We start from the raw sequence: 19,247 nt of genomic DNA on the forward strand, positions 1-19,247 counted from the left end.
GCAAAAGCAAAGTGGGTCTTGGAGCAATTATGATGCTTACTTTCATGAGCCTTTCTTGGCGAGAATTGAAAACAAAGAAAAAGCTTATCTAAGTTACTGGAATAGTGATTTGTAAAGTACTGGCGTTTACTAAGACCATCTTACTTATATTTTGCAGACATTTAAAAAATAGTTCTCTGTTGGTGTGCCTGGGTGGCTCAGTAGGTTGGGTCTCTGCCTTCGGCCTGGGTCATGATCTCAGGGTCCTGGCATCGAGCCCCGCATCCAGCTCTCTGCTCAGCAGGGAGCCTTTTTCCCCCCACCTCCTGCCTGCCTCTCTGCCTACTTGTGATCTCTCTCTGTCAAATAAATAAATAAGATCTTTAAAAAAAAAAATTCTCCGTTTTGAGGCTTTCAACCTATAGCTAATAAAAGAGAGTGTTTTTAAACATTCTCCTTTATTCTAGGATGAAAGTTCTAGGTGCTGAGCCAGAAACTTGCATTAGGCTGTTTTATTTAATCTTTGCAAACCACTATCAGGAAGTATATTAGTTTTTTATGGCTGTATCTAATTACCACAAATTTAATGGCTTAAAACAATACAAATTTATTTTCTTACAGCTGTGGATGTCAGAAGTCCCGAATTGGTTTATAAATTGGAATAAATTCAAGGTGTATCAGGCCTGGACCTTATAAGGATAATCTATTTTATTTCTAGAGGTAGACTCTATTTTTTGGCTTGTGGCCCCTTTCTCCATCTTCAAAGCACATTACTCCCATCTGTTACCAGCACCATGCTTTTCAGCAATGTTTACTGAACAAAAGAGGTTGAGCGAGCGAAGGGGGGGGGGGGGCAAAGGGAAAGGGAAGGAGAAGAAACAAAGAATTGAACACGCATGCAGGCTTTTCCATACCACCTTCAATGCTAACCTGCTTTAGAGGGAGAGTATAAGTAGGCAAGAATGAGCAGCCACGGATACATTACTCCCATCTTTTTATCTTCATTTACTCCCACTTATAAGGATTCTTAGATTACATTGGGCCCATTTGGATGATCCAGGGTAATCTCATCTCAAGATCCTTAACTTGGTAACATTCACACATTCCCTTTTAACATGTATCGTAATTTATTCCCTGATGCTGGGGATGGAACTTAACATTTTTGGGGGCAGGGAGTGTCAGCCTACCAGAGATGGATACCATTATATTCATTTTGCAAATATGAAAAAAAAAAAGTAGTGATTATGAACTCTTAATACACTGAGAAACAAAATTCCAAAAAGGCTAGCTTACTCAACTCACAAAACTTAAAAGTGATCACCATCATACTAATATAGTCCTTCTGAACTTAATGTTGTTTCCACTACACAATTCTGCCCCTGAAGTACAAAAAAAGACAAAGGATGTGTTCCCTCCTTATATGCAGATTTTTTCATTTTCTTTATGAGTTAAAATATTTATTAAATATTTACTGAATGGCTACTGTGCCAATTTTTGGTGCTAGGAAGAAACATGAATCAGACTGAGTCAATAGCTAAGTAATCAGAACTTTTCCTATATATTTAAATACCTGTAACCCTTCAGTCTACATTGAGAGTCCCAACCAAATTCAACTACCTAATTGAAAGCCATGTTCGATAAATCTTTGCAATTTGCCATGTCTGGAACTGAACTCTCAATTTTTTTTCTATAATCCCTCAGTATTCACCAGCTCAGGAAACAGCACCACCACCCTCCCCCACAACTGATCAGTATTACAAATGCCTATATTTATCTCAAGAATATATCCTAATCATATTTACTTCTGTTTTCATTACGTCCAGACTTCTGACTGGTATTTGCATTTCCATTCTTGGATTGCCTTGCTCTCATCTCCATACATAAACGGGCATGATCTCATTAGAACATAAAATACTTCAACACCTACTATATTTATAATAAAATCCAAACGTTTCATATCAGACAGTGTCCTCACACATCTTTCTCTGTTTAGGACATTTTTGTGCCTGCTGTCTTGGTGGAACTAGTCAAAGAGCCTTCTTTCACTCCTAAAATTGTCCCAATTGGATGATAAATTACATGGTCACCATATCCAGAGGGTTCTGGTGGAATCTTTACTCTGCCTAAATTTTCTTCCCATAAGCAAGTTCTTCTCCCAGGACTTAATAGTGTCTGCCCTAAGTCTCTCCTATAATTATTTTTCTTCAAAATCTGAACCAAAGTATTAAGTATACTCCTATACTTAATTGTTTTATCTGTTGACTATTCATGCCATTAGGGTATACAAAGACAACTATGCCCATGTCCCTGTTATTTGCCCCTAAACACTTCAGGCAGGATAGTACCTGACACATGGAAAGTGTCTACAGATTTTTATTAAAAGGTTAATGACTAACTAAACTTGCCATACAGTCAGATAGTTTTGTAAACACTCAGTATAACATTTAAATAATAAAAATATGTTTAGGATACCGGTGACCAAAACCAATACAGAATCAGAAGAAGTTGCTTCTGTTGGAGAAAAATGTTGAGTAGGGAAGATTCTATAAGAGAAGGAAGTCCAATCAGTGTTGATAGATGGAAAAGATCATGTTATGTGATCAAGAAGCTATGAAGAAAGATTTCTAAGCAGAAAGGCTGGCAGTCACAAAGGTAAAATGGTTTAAAACAGTGTGATTATTCTGGGAACTCAAAGTAGTTTCTATTATTAGAGTGTACAGTCTTGCATAAATGATATATTAATGTATGAATCCCTAAGGACAAAACCTAAATTATGAAGAACACTGCAGGAAACATAGAGAACAGCAAAGAAATTTGAAACTTACTTTTGTTTTTGTATATAGTGTTAGGGTGATTTCAAAATTTCTATTGCCTGTTTAGCTCACCTTACAATTCACTGAAGTTTAGATATATAAATCGGTTTTTGAAATTAAGTCAAATTTTGATGTAAATAAAACTTGAAACAGAGAATTAAAACTCATCTCAGATCTATTTAACTAGGAGAAAATTTTCAAGAAATACTCTTGGTATAGATAATCAATAAATATGAGGTAAACAAATAAATGGGTTCTTTGGATATAAAAAGTGTACAACAGAAGTTTCACACTGGTGGACTGCAGGACATAAATGCTTTGTTTGGCTTCCAGAACAATTCTAAAGTTTGAGCCAAGATTTAAATTTGGAGAAGTCACATTAAAAAAACCCAAAAATCCAGAATTCTGGCCCCTCTGAAAAACTGGAAGACTGCATAACTTTGGTGGGGAAAAAAATGCAGTCCTACAGAGGGCAGTAGGTGTTCTCCAGCTCATCACAGATCCCTGTCCCCATCACCCCAGGTGCTGAGATCCATGCCACTTCCATTATGCATGTTACATGCCATGCCTAGCATGAACCCAAACCTCCAACCATTAAAGACTAATTGAAAATTATCACAATATCTAGGAAAATATTTAGAACTTGTTGATCTGTAATACTGAGAACTGAATGTACCCACTATCTTAATAAAATCATCTAAAAATGGAAAAAATTCAAAAATTCGATCTTTGTTTTCTTGGATTTTGTTATTTAAATTATATTTAAAAAGAAAACAAAAACCAAACAAATTTGGTATAACTTCTTTTTTTTCTCCTGACCAGTAAGCTATTTGTTTTTGCATCTGGTCCATATAATACAGTTGGCAGTAAAGTGATCCAAAGATGTATAACATGTGTTTGATCTGTGCTTTGAATGCAAATGCTTCCCTATATCTTCCAATATAGCAAAAGAAATTTATTTTATTTAAATCTATTAAAAGACAAAACATATTTTCAATATCCATGCTATCCTAGAATAGCAGAAAGCAAGCTAGGAGAGTTATCTCTATGGGAAGTGTTGGACACTTACCTTAGCTATCTGGACACACCAGTTAAGCAGCAGCTGGGATCCAATGTTATCCTTGTGTTCATGGACATAATCCAACAGGCAGCCATGGGGCATAAGCTGTGTAACCAGTTGAATGGTTGGGCTCAGACACACACCCAATAACCGGACTAAGTGTGGATGGTCCATACTTGCCATGATCAAAGCTTCCTATAAAAAAAGTTAATAAATAACAATCATTTCAGCTCAAATTTCCTTGTAGCTCTATATTAATGGTGCTGATCATAATTTTGAAAATGTACTCTCATTCAATGGAATCAATTAAAAATGAAAAGACATTAATGCAGCTATTATATTCTTAAAGTGATTTAACTCAAGTAAAATTAAGTGAAAAATAAAGACTACACTTTTGTTAAAATGGAAAATGTTATAGAATTAAATGCATTTAAAATTAATATTAGTGTTTTCTCTTTTGCAATATGGACAATATTTGATTTTATTTACTGCTAAATTAGTTGATATTGAATCCTAGATTATACTGTGGATTTTTAATTTTTGGTCTTTAGTTCTAGAATACAATAATCTATACAAATGCAGTTATTTGAACGTTGTAAAAGGTGACCCAAAGTTAAATCATCCATTATTAGTATGGATTTAGAGAGCATATGCAGGTGTAATTTATAAATTATAAATATCAAAACTTAAACAATTATAAACAATATGCCATTGTGGATTTATGCAGAAAAATAAGCCTTTTAATAAGACATTTTATTCCCTAACTTTATATTTATTCAAATTTATTTCATTTCTAAAATTATAAGTGATGTATTATTCATAGAATCATAAAATTTGAAAGCTAAGTGAGACTATAAAAAATTGTCTACTCCAACTTTATTATTTCATGAAGTGAGAAAACAGACCTAATTTCTTTATCATAATCATGTCACTTTGGTTTAATGAAGATAAAATTGGACATATGATAGTTAAGCAGTGCATCCTAAAGTTAGCTTCCAGTTAAAAGGTATTTTAAGTATCTTTACTACAATTTGAAACAGATAGGACCTTAAATACACACACACACACACACACACACACACACACACACACGGGGTGGCACATATATGGCAATTTATTATCAATCAGTTTACACTGAAGCCATGAGGATTATTATTTATTGTAGCATTCTTGAATATTTTCTGTAACTTTAAAATTTTTCAAAACAAAAAAAAAATTGAGGACAGAAAGCTATATTGACCTTTTGTTTAAGATGTCATGGCAGACTGGATATACAAGTTTAATTCCATTTCCTCTCAATTCCACTATACTAGCAATAAAGGAATCAATAAAGAGGCAGACACCAACATCATAGAGAAGAGGCAATGAAGATAGAATAACAGGAGTAGGATGTGGTTTACGAGTCGTAATCAATTTAGCATATGTAAGACACCTCAACCCTAATGCAACAGGGAGGGAAACTGAGAAGAAATCCAATTCGGGTGTACACCCCCAAAGGCTCAAGTAGTGTTAGCATCACAAATCTCTCCAAATGGAGCAGAAAGGAGAAACTGACATCAGCAGGATCATTTCAAAGCGTATTTAGGAGGCACCTAAGAGTACAGATCTCCTCTCCTCCATCAAAAGGACTGTGGACTACAGATAGTAGGCAAAATGGAAAGAGAATACTCTGATGAAAATAGCAGGGTTCTGTGAATTTATATGTGGAGAAAATTGGGGCCACCTTCCAGTTCCTTCTAAATGGAGCTGTGACTTCAAAATTCTGAAGCTTAAAACTGTTTAAACCTCAAATTTCAAATCCAGCCAAATTTCAGTTAAGTGGGTGGATATACAGATATGTTCAGGTATGTCCGTTATTAAACTTATCTCAGGGGGCTGAGAAGGTGGCTCATTCAGTTGAGTGTTGGACGACCGGTTTCAGCTCAGGTCACGATGACAGGGTCATGAGATCAAGCCGGGGGTTGGGCTCTGGGTTCAGCAGGGAGTCTGCTTGAGATTCTCTCCCTCTACCTTCTCCCCCACCTATGCTCTCCCCCTCCCCCAAATAAATAAACCTTTAAAAAACTACAAACTTATCTCACGTACTTCCTTTCTCTGTTAGATGTGTTCATTATACAAGAGGGAGCCATTAAAAGAATACATTTAATTGAAGAAACAAAAAATGACAGTAAAGGGATATTCCAAAATAAAAACTGTGTAAGAGACCAAGACAACAGTCAGTCCAGAATGAAGGGAGACATATTGATCTGGAAAAGGTAATCCAAGAAGATGGAGAAGATAGAATACCTAATGAGTTTAAAATACATCTTAAATACATGTATATTTGGCACAAGTTGAAGGTCAAATTAGGATCGATGCACAGAAACCTAAGCAAAAGTAAAATGAAGAAATTGATTTGATGTAAAATACAAGACATACACAAGAAAAGAAAATCATGTATTCATTATAAAGCATGACTGGGAATAGTTACATAAGCATAAGGACGTAAATACAAAATGTTTATATATCCAAACACCATACTGGAGAATGAAGGGAAGGGGAGGTATACTAAAATTCTGCAAGGCAGTGATGGGAAGAAAGTGACAGATACATTCCTGTTGCTCCTAGTGACAAATTAGTATATGATGCATAAAATGGAAAAATCAAGAGTTGACAATGTAAGCATAATATTTAGAAACAGAATTACATGAAAAAAATAAATTGCTGAGAAATTGGAAGTGATTACTTTGGGCAGGGAAAACAAGCAGGAAAGGGAATGGAGAGTCACTCTAGACTTCTGTCTTTTACTATTTGCCTTATAGAAGTATTTGATTTTTTATTATCATTACCTTAGAGCTATTTGAGAGGACATTATTAACTCTTAATCTCCACTCCTGCTTTAGTGGTGTTGGTTTCAGCTGAGTCTAAAGATTATTGACAATTATGGTGTATGTCTGATGGAGTATATGGATTGACTGGATCCAGCCAGCGTCTTAGGTGAGATATAACTTTTCACTTTTTTGAGGGAAGACGAGTGGGTCAAAATGGACAAGTGTCTTTGAGAAAGAAGGGAGATAAGGCCAAACAGAAAGAAAAAGCTGGTAAAAAGGTGTCAGCCCAACTCAAAAGACTGTTTTTGAGCCTCTGTGAGCCGAAGTTGAAATTGTTGTTTTCCAGATGGCTTCCAAGTAAATGCTACAATCCCTCCTTCCTTCCTCAGTGGCTCCAGGGAGCCAGAGTCATAGAATGGGGGAAAATACCAGTGTCTATGCTTCTTCCTCAGCCCACTACAGCAAGGGCAGCCCAGGGAGCACTGAAGGGCATCACCTCTGGCAAGGACACTGGTGTCCTCAGGTGCTGCCAGTCAGTGGTGGTACCAGTCCACGGTGCCAGGGGGAGGACCTTTCTGGCTCAACGAGGAGAGAATCTCCACATGGGAGCCAGGCTGGTAAGGAAGGACACTGCATATATCACAGGAAGACTGTGACTGGGACATTGGTTTATAGGTACATATGAGGCATCCAGGAAGTGCCCAAACTATATGGGGGGACTCCTTTAGGGGCTGGAGTTTCTGCATAATCAGCAAGGCCAGAAATTTGAGTAATTACTCTATGAATAGGGCTCCATTTGGATCTAAAAGGTCGAAACATTTTGGTTTTACTTACTTTATATTTTAGTAAACATTTGAAATAAGGCAAATCCATGGAGTTATAAGGAGAATACAGATAGTAATGTTGGCCAAGTAATATTGTACTATGAATTAATTATTAACATTAATATTAAAAGTATAAACCAGAAGGCTCCTTCACTAAATTATGATATGCACACATATACACCAACAAATAAGCAAAACACGTAATCAAATTAAATATCTAATTTAATTAAGTACCCAATTAGATATTATCTAATTAAGTTAAATTTATACTGATTTCATTTTTTCTGTTTCTCTTCTGGTGGCTCTCAGTCTTTTATGAGCTTAACAATCACCTCGGATTATCATTACAGGTAGCTATCCTGGCCCCACTCCCAGATAATCAGGGCTAGAAATAGATCAGGAATCTGAATTTGTAGCAAGCTCTCCAGATGAAGCTACTGTAGGAAATATGAAAATTGCAGACCTCTGGAACATTGCCTTAAGATGTATCTATAATCCACTTCAATCATAGTAACTTGCAGTTGTGGTTTGATCCCCATTGTAACACTAGAAGCAGTCAAAGGACATAGTAATTCTCAGCTGTGAAAGGAGAAAACCAAAGCTAGGTGGTCTTACTGCCCAGGTTATATTTGATAAGTACCAGGATCAGGTTTAAGATTCAAGGTTTTTGATTTTTTTTTTTTTTTCAAAATTTATTTGACAGACAGAGATCACAAGTAGGCAGAGAGACAGGCAGAGAGAGAGAGAGGAAGCAGGCTCCCCACTGAGCAGAGAGCCCGATGCAGGGCTCAATCCCAGGACCCTGGGATCATAACCTGAGCTGAAGGCAGAGGCTTAACCCACTGAGCCACTCAGGTGCCCCAAGCTTTCTGATTCTTAGTGCAGTTGCTTCTTCTTATGATACTATACTTAATAAATTTCAATTCCATCAGCATTTTGCCCTGTAGATGCTTATCTGGTTAACAAGAAGATATCTCCAAACACCTGAAGAATTGGGTCAAATTGTACTATATTTCCTGAGGAGCAACTAAAATCAAACAACAAATTTGCATTAAAAAGTAAACTGCCATCACTTACAATATGCTTTCAGAAAAAGCCAAAGAAAACATATATCTCTGATTTCCTGAGAGTATTACTTGGTACACACCAGTTCTTGAGAAAGAAAGTGACGGAATTTAAGGTAAAAGAAAGATTTAGGGGTTAGTTCAGGCTTCTTTTTCAGGGTGAAATACATAAACAATTTTTTTTTTCTTTTACAACTCAAGGAGTAATGATAATTCCATTCTAAATATGCCTGTGAAAAGTTTACATCAGAAGAGTGTAAAAAAGTCACATGAAAGTTCTCTTTTAAAAAATCTATTAGTAAGTCCTGGCAAAAAAGCTGGGGTTGTATTAAGGAAAATTGCTCATCACACTACAAAGGGTATTTGAAACCAAATTGCAGAGTATTTGCATAATAGTTCTCTTTTTTTGAAAAAGAAAAGATGAACAAGACACTAATTGTAGGTTTTATTTTTTTCATAAAGGAAATAGCAGATGGCTTTTTTGGGGGATAGGGAAAGAGATAAAGAAAAGAGAACATGGATTCATTTAGAGTGATGAGTGGGATGGAAAGGGGAAAAAAATTCCAATATTTTAATAATGGAGTGTTGGATTTCAATAAGTTGCTCTGTGTTGAAGTTAATAATGTCCCCTGTTACCTATCGCTGTGTGGGGCCTGTAGAAGCAATTTTGGAATCTTTGCTGCTGTCACTAGAAAATGTCACCGAAGGCCACTGGAATAAATACAAGTTGACAGGTGCATTATCTATTTTTTTCAGAAATAAAATTAGTTTCTGTCTTTGTTTTCCCTTTTGCTTTGTAAAATTTTTTCTTGTAGGTGAATTAAAGAGTTTTCTCATTGGACAGAGGGGAAGATGTTAACAGGTTCTACACTGAAAACTCTAAAGCAAGAACATTTTTCTTTATAATGAAGCCTGGTTTGAATAAGGACACTTTTTTTTTAACTATCAAGGGGCGAGCAGGGCATAGACAAAAAGCTCTGAAGCATGTGTGCCATTATTCTCTCGCCTATGCTGTTTGTATCTCTATTTGTGTCTGAAGGGAAGGTATTTCTGTACAATAATAAAAATAAGCAATACCATTTGTCACATTAAGGTATCATTTTGCCCAGCTTTCAGATGTGTATACCTTGCCACTTAAACTTGTTTTCTCACTCATGCTGGTTAGTGGTTTCGCAAAAAGAAAAAAGAAAAAAGCATATGGCCAGTGAAAACTTATGAGCTCTTCTGTTTCTTCAAAATGTTAACTTCAGCCAAACTTTCACAGTTTCATTATGTCTATGGACCATTACTTCAATACCCTCCAGCTGAAAATGGGTAAAATCCCATTGCATCACGGAGAAGGCAGATAAAAAAGGGGATAGAGGAAAAGAAAAAATAGACAATTAATGTAGACATAAAACTGTGTTTAATGCAACAGTCAGCAGATTTGTGAATGCTGGGCACAAATTCCTCTGCTAAAGATAGCGAGGGTGATGGGGATGAAGAAAACAAAGGCGATAATGCTGACAGCAGTGATGAAAGATGAAATAAAATTATTGGTCCATAATAATGTTTTACAAACATGTTTTGCTGCAGATGGTATCTAGATAATAAAATAAATGAAATCTGCATCTGTTTCCTCACATCTAGAATAAATAATAATTTACTTGTGTGAGTAGGTGAACAGCAACTAGACAGACTGAATTGATATGCCATAAAGTTTAAGTCTGTCCACATTGCTGGCTGGGCTCAGCACTCTTTTCTAATCTCTGCATCCTCTGGGTGGACACGGACATTCAAGATTAGGATCCTTCTAACTTTTGGTGTCTAAAGTTTTGCATCCCCATTCTCCACCATTCACCTACTCAGTAGCTGGATATCAGGTTCAGATACTAACTGTGCTGCACAATGAAGAACTTCATGAGTAATTATGTAGATTTCTGCTTTCTGGCTGGGTTTCCTACCTTCCCTTACCCCTGAGTAAACTGATTTTCCCTTCATCCTTATGTTTTCCTACCCTTCTGTTATGCATTTCTTCACTTAAAAGTATTGTGAACCTGCCATGTGCTTGCCACTGGTACTGAAGTTGGGTCGACCATACCGTCTCTATCATCGTGAAGCTTTCACTCTACTGGGAGAGGCAACCAATATACAGGAGAAACAAATATAAAACAGACATGGAAGTAATTTTAAGTCATATTAAAGGTTCTGGACAGAATAAATAGAATATTGTAATAATAAAATGGTGGCTACAGAGCTACTTTAAATAAAGGTGGTCAGGAAATGTGTCCTGAGATCTGAATGATTAAAAAGCCACACAGACAAATAGAAGGAAAGAGCAAAAGAGCTGGGTGAATTTGGGAAGATCTGCCAAGACTCAAGTGTCTGGAATTTGGCAAAAGCTCTGACGGCAATGAGATGAGACTGGAAATGCAAGTAGAAGCCAGATCAGGAAAGATTGTGCAGTAGAGGAAAGAAGACCGGATTCTTTCATCATTTTTTTAATGCCTGCTTTCAATTATGCTTAATTTACTCTTCTCTCAGCCTGAACTCCACTGTTGACTCTTGCAATAAAGCATTTACCGTCATCATATAATTTTTTCTCCTTGATATTCCCGTTGTGCTACTCCTTGGCCAGAGGTAACTCCCAACATCTTAATTTTCTTCAAACTTTCAAGTATTGTTTGGGAAAGGAATCAATTCATGGAGATTTGCCCTAAATCTCCTGATTTGATCCTCCCAAAATAGCCCTTGGTTATCTTATTAATTTCTTATTGACTCTATTACATTTATTATGATGTGTATCTCTGAGTAGGAAAAAAAAAACACAAATAACAAAAACAACCTTCTGCCCTTCACAATATATACTCTGTTTAATATACTCTTGACATCCTCTCATTTTGTTCCTGTGAATGATTTTGCCATTGTTTATCTCTAATACAACTTCATCTTCACTCCATAGTGGCACCTTCACTGTATCTATAAGTATATTTAGATATCCAATATTCTAAAAATGAAAGTTCCTTAAATTTTACCATTTCTTTACTTTGGCGATATTAACCATTTTCTCTTTGGCTATTTCTTCATTTTATAGTCCTTCATTCCCTAAAGCTCTAGTTTTTTCTGCAACTTAATGCATTCTTACTGTTCAAATCACTCTTGAAAAAAGCACCACTAACCTCTTTTTTTACCAGTCTCTCATTTTTACATTTTTACATTTTCCTGAGTTTGTACACTTTTTTTTTTAAACCCACTTTCTGCACTGTTTTATGTCAATGACCATGCTACCTTTTGAAAATCCTTTCTGTGGCTGATGTTAATATTTTATTCTATCCTAAATCTTCAGTCTCTCTGAGAACTTTCATTACAATTTTTGGTACCGCTTTTTGCTTTTCCTTCCATACTCTCAAAGTGGAAATGCTACCATGACTTGTCCCTAATATTCTTTGCTTTCATCTTTAATCTGTTGCATTTATACATTTTACAATTTTAAGAAACTTGACAGAGTTATCAAAAATATATGGAGTTCACTGTAAAGGTGTGTGGTTTTTCATAATTTGATTTGGTTTGAAGCTCTAAAAGTAGCAATGCTATTTGTAGGCTAGAAAACAAAATCCACTGTAGTCATATCCAAAATATCTGTGTAAGATATCTGTCCAAAATATCTCAAACATAAAAATTTTGCTATGCCTATACTCTAAGCTTTCTTTTCTATACATGTAATTTCAACTGTCATCTCTGAGCAGGAACAAATATCTCTTTATAAATGTGTATCTCCTTTTTCATTTTTATTATTTGTTAAATGTCTGCCATCGTTGATGATCTCTCTGAAAGTAGTAATATTACTTTATCATATTCATTAGTCTATTACCAAATTCTTATAGAGTATATAACTCATAGTAAGGAAGTGATACAATTTTCTTAATAAATGAACAGAATCTTTAATATATTTATTATATTCCCCCCTTCCCAACCTACTTCATCCCAGGAACCAACCCATATTTCAAATGCTTTCTAGTCATCTTGACACAGATATCCTACTGTACCTTAAATTTAAGGCACACAGTAAATTTCTCTATAAGAGTTTGTCTGATAACTGTTAATTTTGTAAATTTCAGAATATTTTCTAATTTGGTTTTTGAATCTTAGATTCCTGTTTGCCATTCTTTTCTCATTGTTTTACATTCAAATTTTTTTACATTTTTTACATTTTTTACATTTCAAATATTTTACCAAGTCCTATTAATTGTTTTTTTCCAATGGAGTTCAAATCTATATGGTTCTATGCATTTTTATTCTGACCTCTATTTAAGTTCAGACTTTCATCACTACTATGCAAAGGATGCTGATTTTTTTTCATTACCTTCAGACTATTTTTGTTATAACCTGCAAAAAATCCTAGACATTTTTGTGGTGCCATATGGAGAGCTTTAACATTGCGTGTACTCAACAAATATCTATTGAATTAAATTTGACATGTTGAAAATTATAATAAATTCTGTCATAAAGAAGTTTAGACTTTGCGCTCAGCTATGATGCCAATGATTTGTGGGACTAGCTTGCTACTTTTTTTTTTTTTTTGCCCCTCAATATTCATTCTCCTTCCTTCTTCACTTTTTCATGTGTCCAGTGAAACTGAACAAATAGATGACAACAGGATACCTTGTCTCCTGGCTTTCATTTGCGGTCAGCCAATGAAAAGCAAGAGAGAAGAGAATGAGGTTAGTAAACTTCACCCTTCACTTTCCTGCAGTCCTCAAAGGCCACAGTTGCTGTCAGATCAGGGTAACCTTCCCTTTGTTCCTTCATGCTTAGAAGTTCCATAATTAGTCTTGAGATAGGTTCAACAATCCTTGTTGGTGTTCCTCAAACCTGCCCATACCTTTATTAAAACCCCTTTGCTTAACTCCAACTTTGTATACCATGTGACTCCTGCTGGGATTCTTCTGATGCAGTAATCTTGGACAAGACACATAACCCAACATGTATTTGTAAAATGATAGTTTGGGTCACTGATGGAAAACCTGGCATGCATGCTAATCCAATACCCACTTCCCTTGTCCATGGCAAACACTGATAATGAATCCTAAAATATGTTCACACTCTAATCCCAGGAACCTGTGAATATTACCTTATTTGGAAAAAGGGTCTGTACAGATACTATTAAGTTAGGGATTTTGACATGAGGAGATCATCCTAGGTTATCCAGGTGGGCCTTAATGCCACTACAAGTATCCTTATGGGAGAGAGGCAGAAGGAGATTAGATAGAGATACACAGAGAAGAAAGCAACATAAGGAGAAGGCAGAGATGACGGTGATAAAGCCACAAGTCAAGGCTCAGCTTTGGACACTGGAAGCTAGAGAAGGCAAAGAACAGGTTTTTGTCTAGAACTTCTGGAGGGTATGACGACCTACCAACACCTAGATTTCAGAAATCTGGCCTCCAGAATTGTAATATAACATCTTTCTGTTGTTTTCAGTCACCAAATGTGTGGTAACTGGTTCTAGCAGCCACAGGAAACTGATACAATTATTGTATTCCTTCCTGTCTGGACTGAAAAAAGAATCCCAGTCCTTCTCAGTCCCATTCTTTAAGCAACTGAAGCCAGTTTATTGGGAGGTAAAGGTGAGATTAAATATCATTGCCTTGATTTTATACATATTTCAAAAATTAATGTTGCTACCAAACCTTATTTAATTTGGATGCACTATATTAGTCTAACCTAAATGATGCAGATACTTTTAATTTAGAAATGAACATGCATGTATAATAGTTAAATTATATGGTATAGGCAGAGAACTTATCACACTGTCTAGTGGACTTTTAAAAAATTACGTTAGTATTACATTAGTATCAAATCAATCCTGTCAATAGGGGATGTGACTGTTGAGTAGGAAAGGCAGAGCCAAGTCTGGGGGAAAAAAAGAAAAAAAAAAGCTTTAGCTACAGGGTAACTGGTCATTTTAATTTTTTCTAGTCCTGTGTGGAGTGGGGAGAGGTGGGGGTTATTTGGAAAACCAACCAAAAACACCCCAAACGTCTTTTTTTTTTCTTTTTCTTTTTCTTTTCTTTTCTTTCTTTCTTTCTTTCTTTTTCTTTTTTTTTTCTGTCAGCACTTTAGAAGCTATTATTTTCTATTTAAGTTCACAAACAGCTAGAAACATCTTCTCCTACCTTCAACATAAAGTCGTCATGAAGAGTTAGGAGAAGGCCAAAAGTAACTTATTGAGTTGCAAGAGAACTTCAAGGACTACATAAATTTGTTCTGTAACAAACAGCAGCCATGATAGCAGTAATAACAGTAAATGGCAATTGGGGTTAAAGAAGATAATAGAGACCACGAGGTCCTAGTGGATGCTGGTACTTAGGGCAGAAACACTTTATATCTTACTGATTAGTCTTAGCAAAGTTACAGGAGAAGCAGCACAGAGGTGTCTGTAGCAGCTCAGGACCGATATGGAAGAACAAGTTCAGCAAGGGCCAGCATGGATCTCCTGGGGAGGGATGCTGTCGAGAATGAAAACACAAACATACTAGACCTAGAATAAATCATCCAAGCGTATGGATTCCACCACCAGGGGGAAAGGAACAATGATCAACTTCCAAACAATGTTTATTGATTTCATTTTTTTCTCTTTATAAATGAAACTCGATATCTGTAAGACATTTAATCTGTAAGATCTGTATTTAGTTCGGCTATAGCTTTTCAGTTGTTAGTAAACATTATTGTCCCTTTAAAGTTACTTGTTCAAAAGAGAAATAAAGTCACGTGCTAAGGAATTCCATCAGATCATAAGAATAACCACTGCTTTATATATATATATATATATATATATATATATATATATATATATATATTTATTTGACACAGAGAGAGAGATCACAAGTAGTCAGAGAGGCAGGCAGAGAGAGGAGGAAGCAGGCTCCCTGCCGAGCAGAGAGCCCGATGCGGGGCCCGATCCCAGGACCCTGAGATCATGACCTGGGCCGAAGGCAGAGGCTTTAACCCACTGAGCCACCCAGGTGCCCCGAACCACTGCTTTTTTTGAATTGTGCCTGGCACAGTGCTGCTGATTTTTCACATGAACTCATGCAGTCCTCAGGACAATCTTGTCCAACAGATATTATCATATCTAACTGATAAGGAGGCAAGTTTGAGAAGGATAAACAATTTGTCAAGCTAAAGTTAGTAAGTAATCAAGCAGGGATCTGAATCCGGTTCTCATTACATTCACAGCGAAGACTCTTTCTACCATATTATTGCCTCAGGATCTATTAATGTCTAGGTTACCAGGTAGACACAGCAGATTTTGTGCTCATTATCTTAGTGATAGCAATATCACTGGTAGGAATTATAACTGTAAAATTAACCCATTAGGAATAACCTGATAGGAATTGTCACTGTAAGAATAACTCGTTAGCAGAATCTTTATGAAGTGACATTCTAATAGGTACTCACCACTTTTTTTTCTTGCTTAAATCAAGTGAGTACAACTTATTCTCAACTATTTGGAATTAATCTGGCAATAATAAAATCTAAATAGCCTTTGCAGGAGGGGGCTAAGACTAACTCATATCTTTACTCTCATTTCTGCATAGGATAACTTGTTTCTAGGAGTGTTCAATTATTTAAAAAAAAAACTAAATTTGACTTAAAATAGATCAGAATTTAGTAAATTTGGTAATAACTCTTATTTAGTCACTTAGAATTTTATGAATTTCTATTTTGTATAATTAGGGGAATTAATACTCAATTCTACTTTCCTAGATACTATACCTTCCTTGAAGATATCTATTGTCTTCCTAATTAGCAAGAATAATCTGTTAATTAATGACAATTATCTTAAAGGCATATAACAACAAATGACTAAATAAAATTAGGGAAACCATCCCTTAATACCTAATAAAAATCTCAAATATACCTCTGATCAAGGAGCAGGCTAGATTGTGTTCCTTATGATTTACTCAACATACAGTAGTGACTTTAATTAAATCTTCCATTTTTCACTTACTAGTCTTATATAAGATAATTCATATATAGAAATTATTTGTCTTATCATTTTTTCTTTCTTATCTCCTCTACTTTTTATAATGAACTTAATTATTACCATCAGATATATTAAATTTGAAACCATGATTTATATGCAAGTTCTTATATTAAATATTCATGCCAATGTTATTTTAATATTCTACACTGATCCTGATGTCAAGGGCATTCAGTTAGAGGCAATAACCAGAAAAAGGCTGCACTAATGTTATTTATGTTTTTGTGTTTTTAATATGTAGCAATAAATGATATTACCACCCACTCGGGCAAAATGAGTTAAAATGAACGCTGAAAGAAGATATATAGTATCACAGAAGACCCCTATTGTTAACTTATTTGCTTCAGGAGGCTATGAGTCAAAGGAACGTGTGTGGCTTTGTGACTAGATACACACTGTGCAGGGGTTAGAAAGTAGCAGTGTGCGAAAAGAAGTACCTCATAAAGTATCTGCAAGAAGGCATCCAATCCTAATCTGGCATTTGAAACCAGCCACTGAAAATTAACCAATATTTTAGAAATGGAATGGTATCTTAGATTTCTACAATGGCTACTGTAGAAAAGGTCAATTCATGGTCATTACATTCATCAGCAAACTCAAACAGTAGTGCAGTGCACTAGAATGCTTATTTTGCTATATATTACTTTACTAATAACTGTATGTAGTTTAGGAGTATTCACAGGGAATAGCTAGCCATCCTTTCGTTCATTCATTAACTTATCTCCAGTATTGTCTGAGGGTTACCCTATACAATTTTGGTACCCTCCGTGAGAGTGCAAAATTTAAAAAGACACATTTTCTACTTTCAAATAGTTACTATTGTAGTAGAAGTCTTTAAAATTGAGTGAAACTAGTTATGAACATGAAGAATAGTTATGATAAATACTTATGATATAAGATTTTTATAATAATTCAGTGAAGACAAAAGAAACTGCAGGAAAACAAAAGCTTGGTTGGGAAGAAAAATTTGAGTGTGGATATTAGTATGTGGAAAGAACATGTTGTAAAAGAATAAATAACACGGGTCAAGTGGTATGTTGACGAGAAAGAGGTGTGGACACTAATTCATGCAAACTGTTTCCAGAGTCTGCTCTTCTACTTGCTACATGATAAGAAGCAAGTTATTTACACTCTCAAAACCTCAGGGTTCCCAACTATATACAGCTGAAGATCAATAATTCCTACCTATCTCATATAACAACCATTTCACATAATATATACAAAAGAGTCTAGCACAGGGTGGGGACGTAACAGTTATACAATATAATTAGCTTCCTTTCCTTCAAAAATTAAGAAAGTGGGTAAGTCTGCATGCGTACGGAATAGAAATAGATCAGCTTTTATGGGGCATGCAGTACATGACAGAATACGGTTAAGGGGCAAAGTTGGAAAGGCAGGCTAATGCTAGGGTTTGAAGGAACTTAAATAATAGACTGACATTTGTATTTTATTCTAGCAGAATGAAGATCAACTCAAAATTCTTGCCCAAGAAACATGTTATCTAGCAACACTGTCTTCAGAATGAATCACAGGCAAAGGGTCTGAAAAACAAGATGGGTAAGCTGCTGTCCACGAAAGAGGTAATGGGATCCTAGCACTGACAGTGAATCCTGAGAAATCTGAAATGAATGCCTAACTTGTCAAAGGCAGAAATATTTTTAAAACACCTTGGGCTTGTGTACTCTAGTATCTGAGCCTGGATTTCCAACTTCAACTTTACTTATTTTTTTTTTAAGTCCTTCAATAAATAACAGAATCTTGAGGAATTTGCCTTGTGGATGGTGAAGACCTGGTCTACAAGTCAAGATAAAAAAATTTTCCTCTTCTTCCTGGACACAGATACTCTCTTTTAATGCTCCTCCCTGTCATGGGAAATGACTTGTATCCAATAGGAGCAGAAGTTTGCTTCTCAACATCACTATTCTCATCATTCCCACACCCAGTTGTATTTTCTTCACAATTCACTTAATCCATATGGATGAATTTCTTTTCCATCAAATTCCGTGTGGCTGGTAAGTCTGGCTCATTGCCTCATATCTATACCCTCTGCCCAATATCAGCATAGCATTTTTTACCACTCTGCTAAATAATTCTGAAAAGGGCAAAAGAACTTAGGGTATTCAGTAGTCAGCGTACTGTCTAATAATGTTGTTGCTTTACAGGTAGACACAGGGATAGCTTTCTGAGGGTGCATACAGTGACTTCCGTCTGTGGTGTCTATTAACTGTTGCTATGTCGTTGTTCTATCCCCACATATGAGTACATTACAAACTCTGGAGCTAGTCTACTAATCTTTTCTACTGTCTATCTTTTAGAATATTGTAGTTTCCAAAATTTCTGAAGTCCTTGTGTAAATGTTATCTAATTTTAAGAATCTGATGACCATGACCTAAGTCTTCATTCTAAGAACCAGACTGAACTGAGATGGAACTCGTACTGGAAACCTAAATATAAGATCATTTTGAGAGTTAGAAATTAAAAATTTAAAACCACTAGTCATGATTATGAAAATTTTGGATTATTAGAAAATGTTTCTGTGACACTTCAGCTCTTAGAAATTACTTGCTTCCGTCTGTTTCATCAGAGGAACCAGAAAATTATTTATGATAACACTTACAGAGGTTACTTACTTTAAAATAATTCATATATTCAGAACAATTATTCATCAAAT

The 19,247-nt window shown here is 35.6% G+C and overlaps 1 protein-coding gene across 4 annotated transcripts in view; it reads right to left on the reverse strand.

Moving 5' to 3' along the window:
• Positions 1-19,247, reverse strand: part of ERBB4 (erb-b2 receptor tyrosine kinase 4) — a 1,171,522-nt gene that overhangs the window by 166,863 nt on the left and 985,412 nt on the right. For all 4 annotated transcript variants that reach the window (XM_046019457.1, XM_046019455.1, XM_046019456.1 and 1 more), the window contains exon 20: positions 3,862-4,047. In XM_046019457.1, coding sequence (XP_045875413.1) covers positions 3,862-4,047 — 186 coding nt within the window. The remainder of the gene's footprint in view (positions 1-3,861; positions 4,048-19,247) is intronic.

This window comes from Meles meles, chromosome 9 (genome assembly GCF_922984935.1).
Source record: "Meles meles chromosome 9, mMelMel3.1 paternal haplotype, whole genome shotgun sequence".
Classification (NCBI taxonomy): Eukaryota; Metazoa; Chordata; class Mammalia; order Carnivora; family Mustelidae; genus Meles; species Meles meles.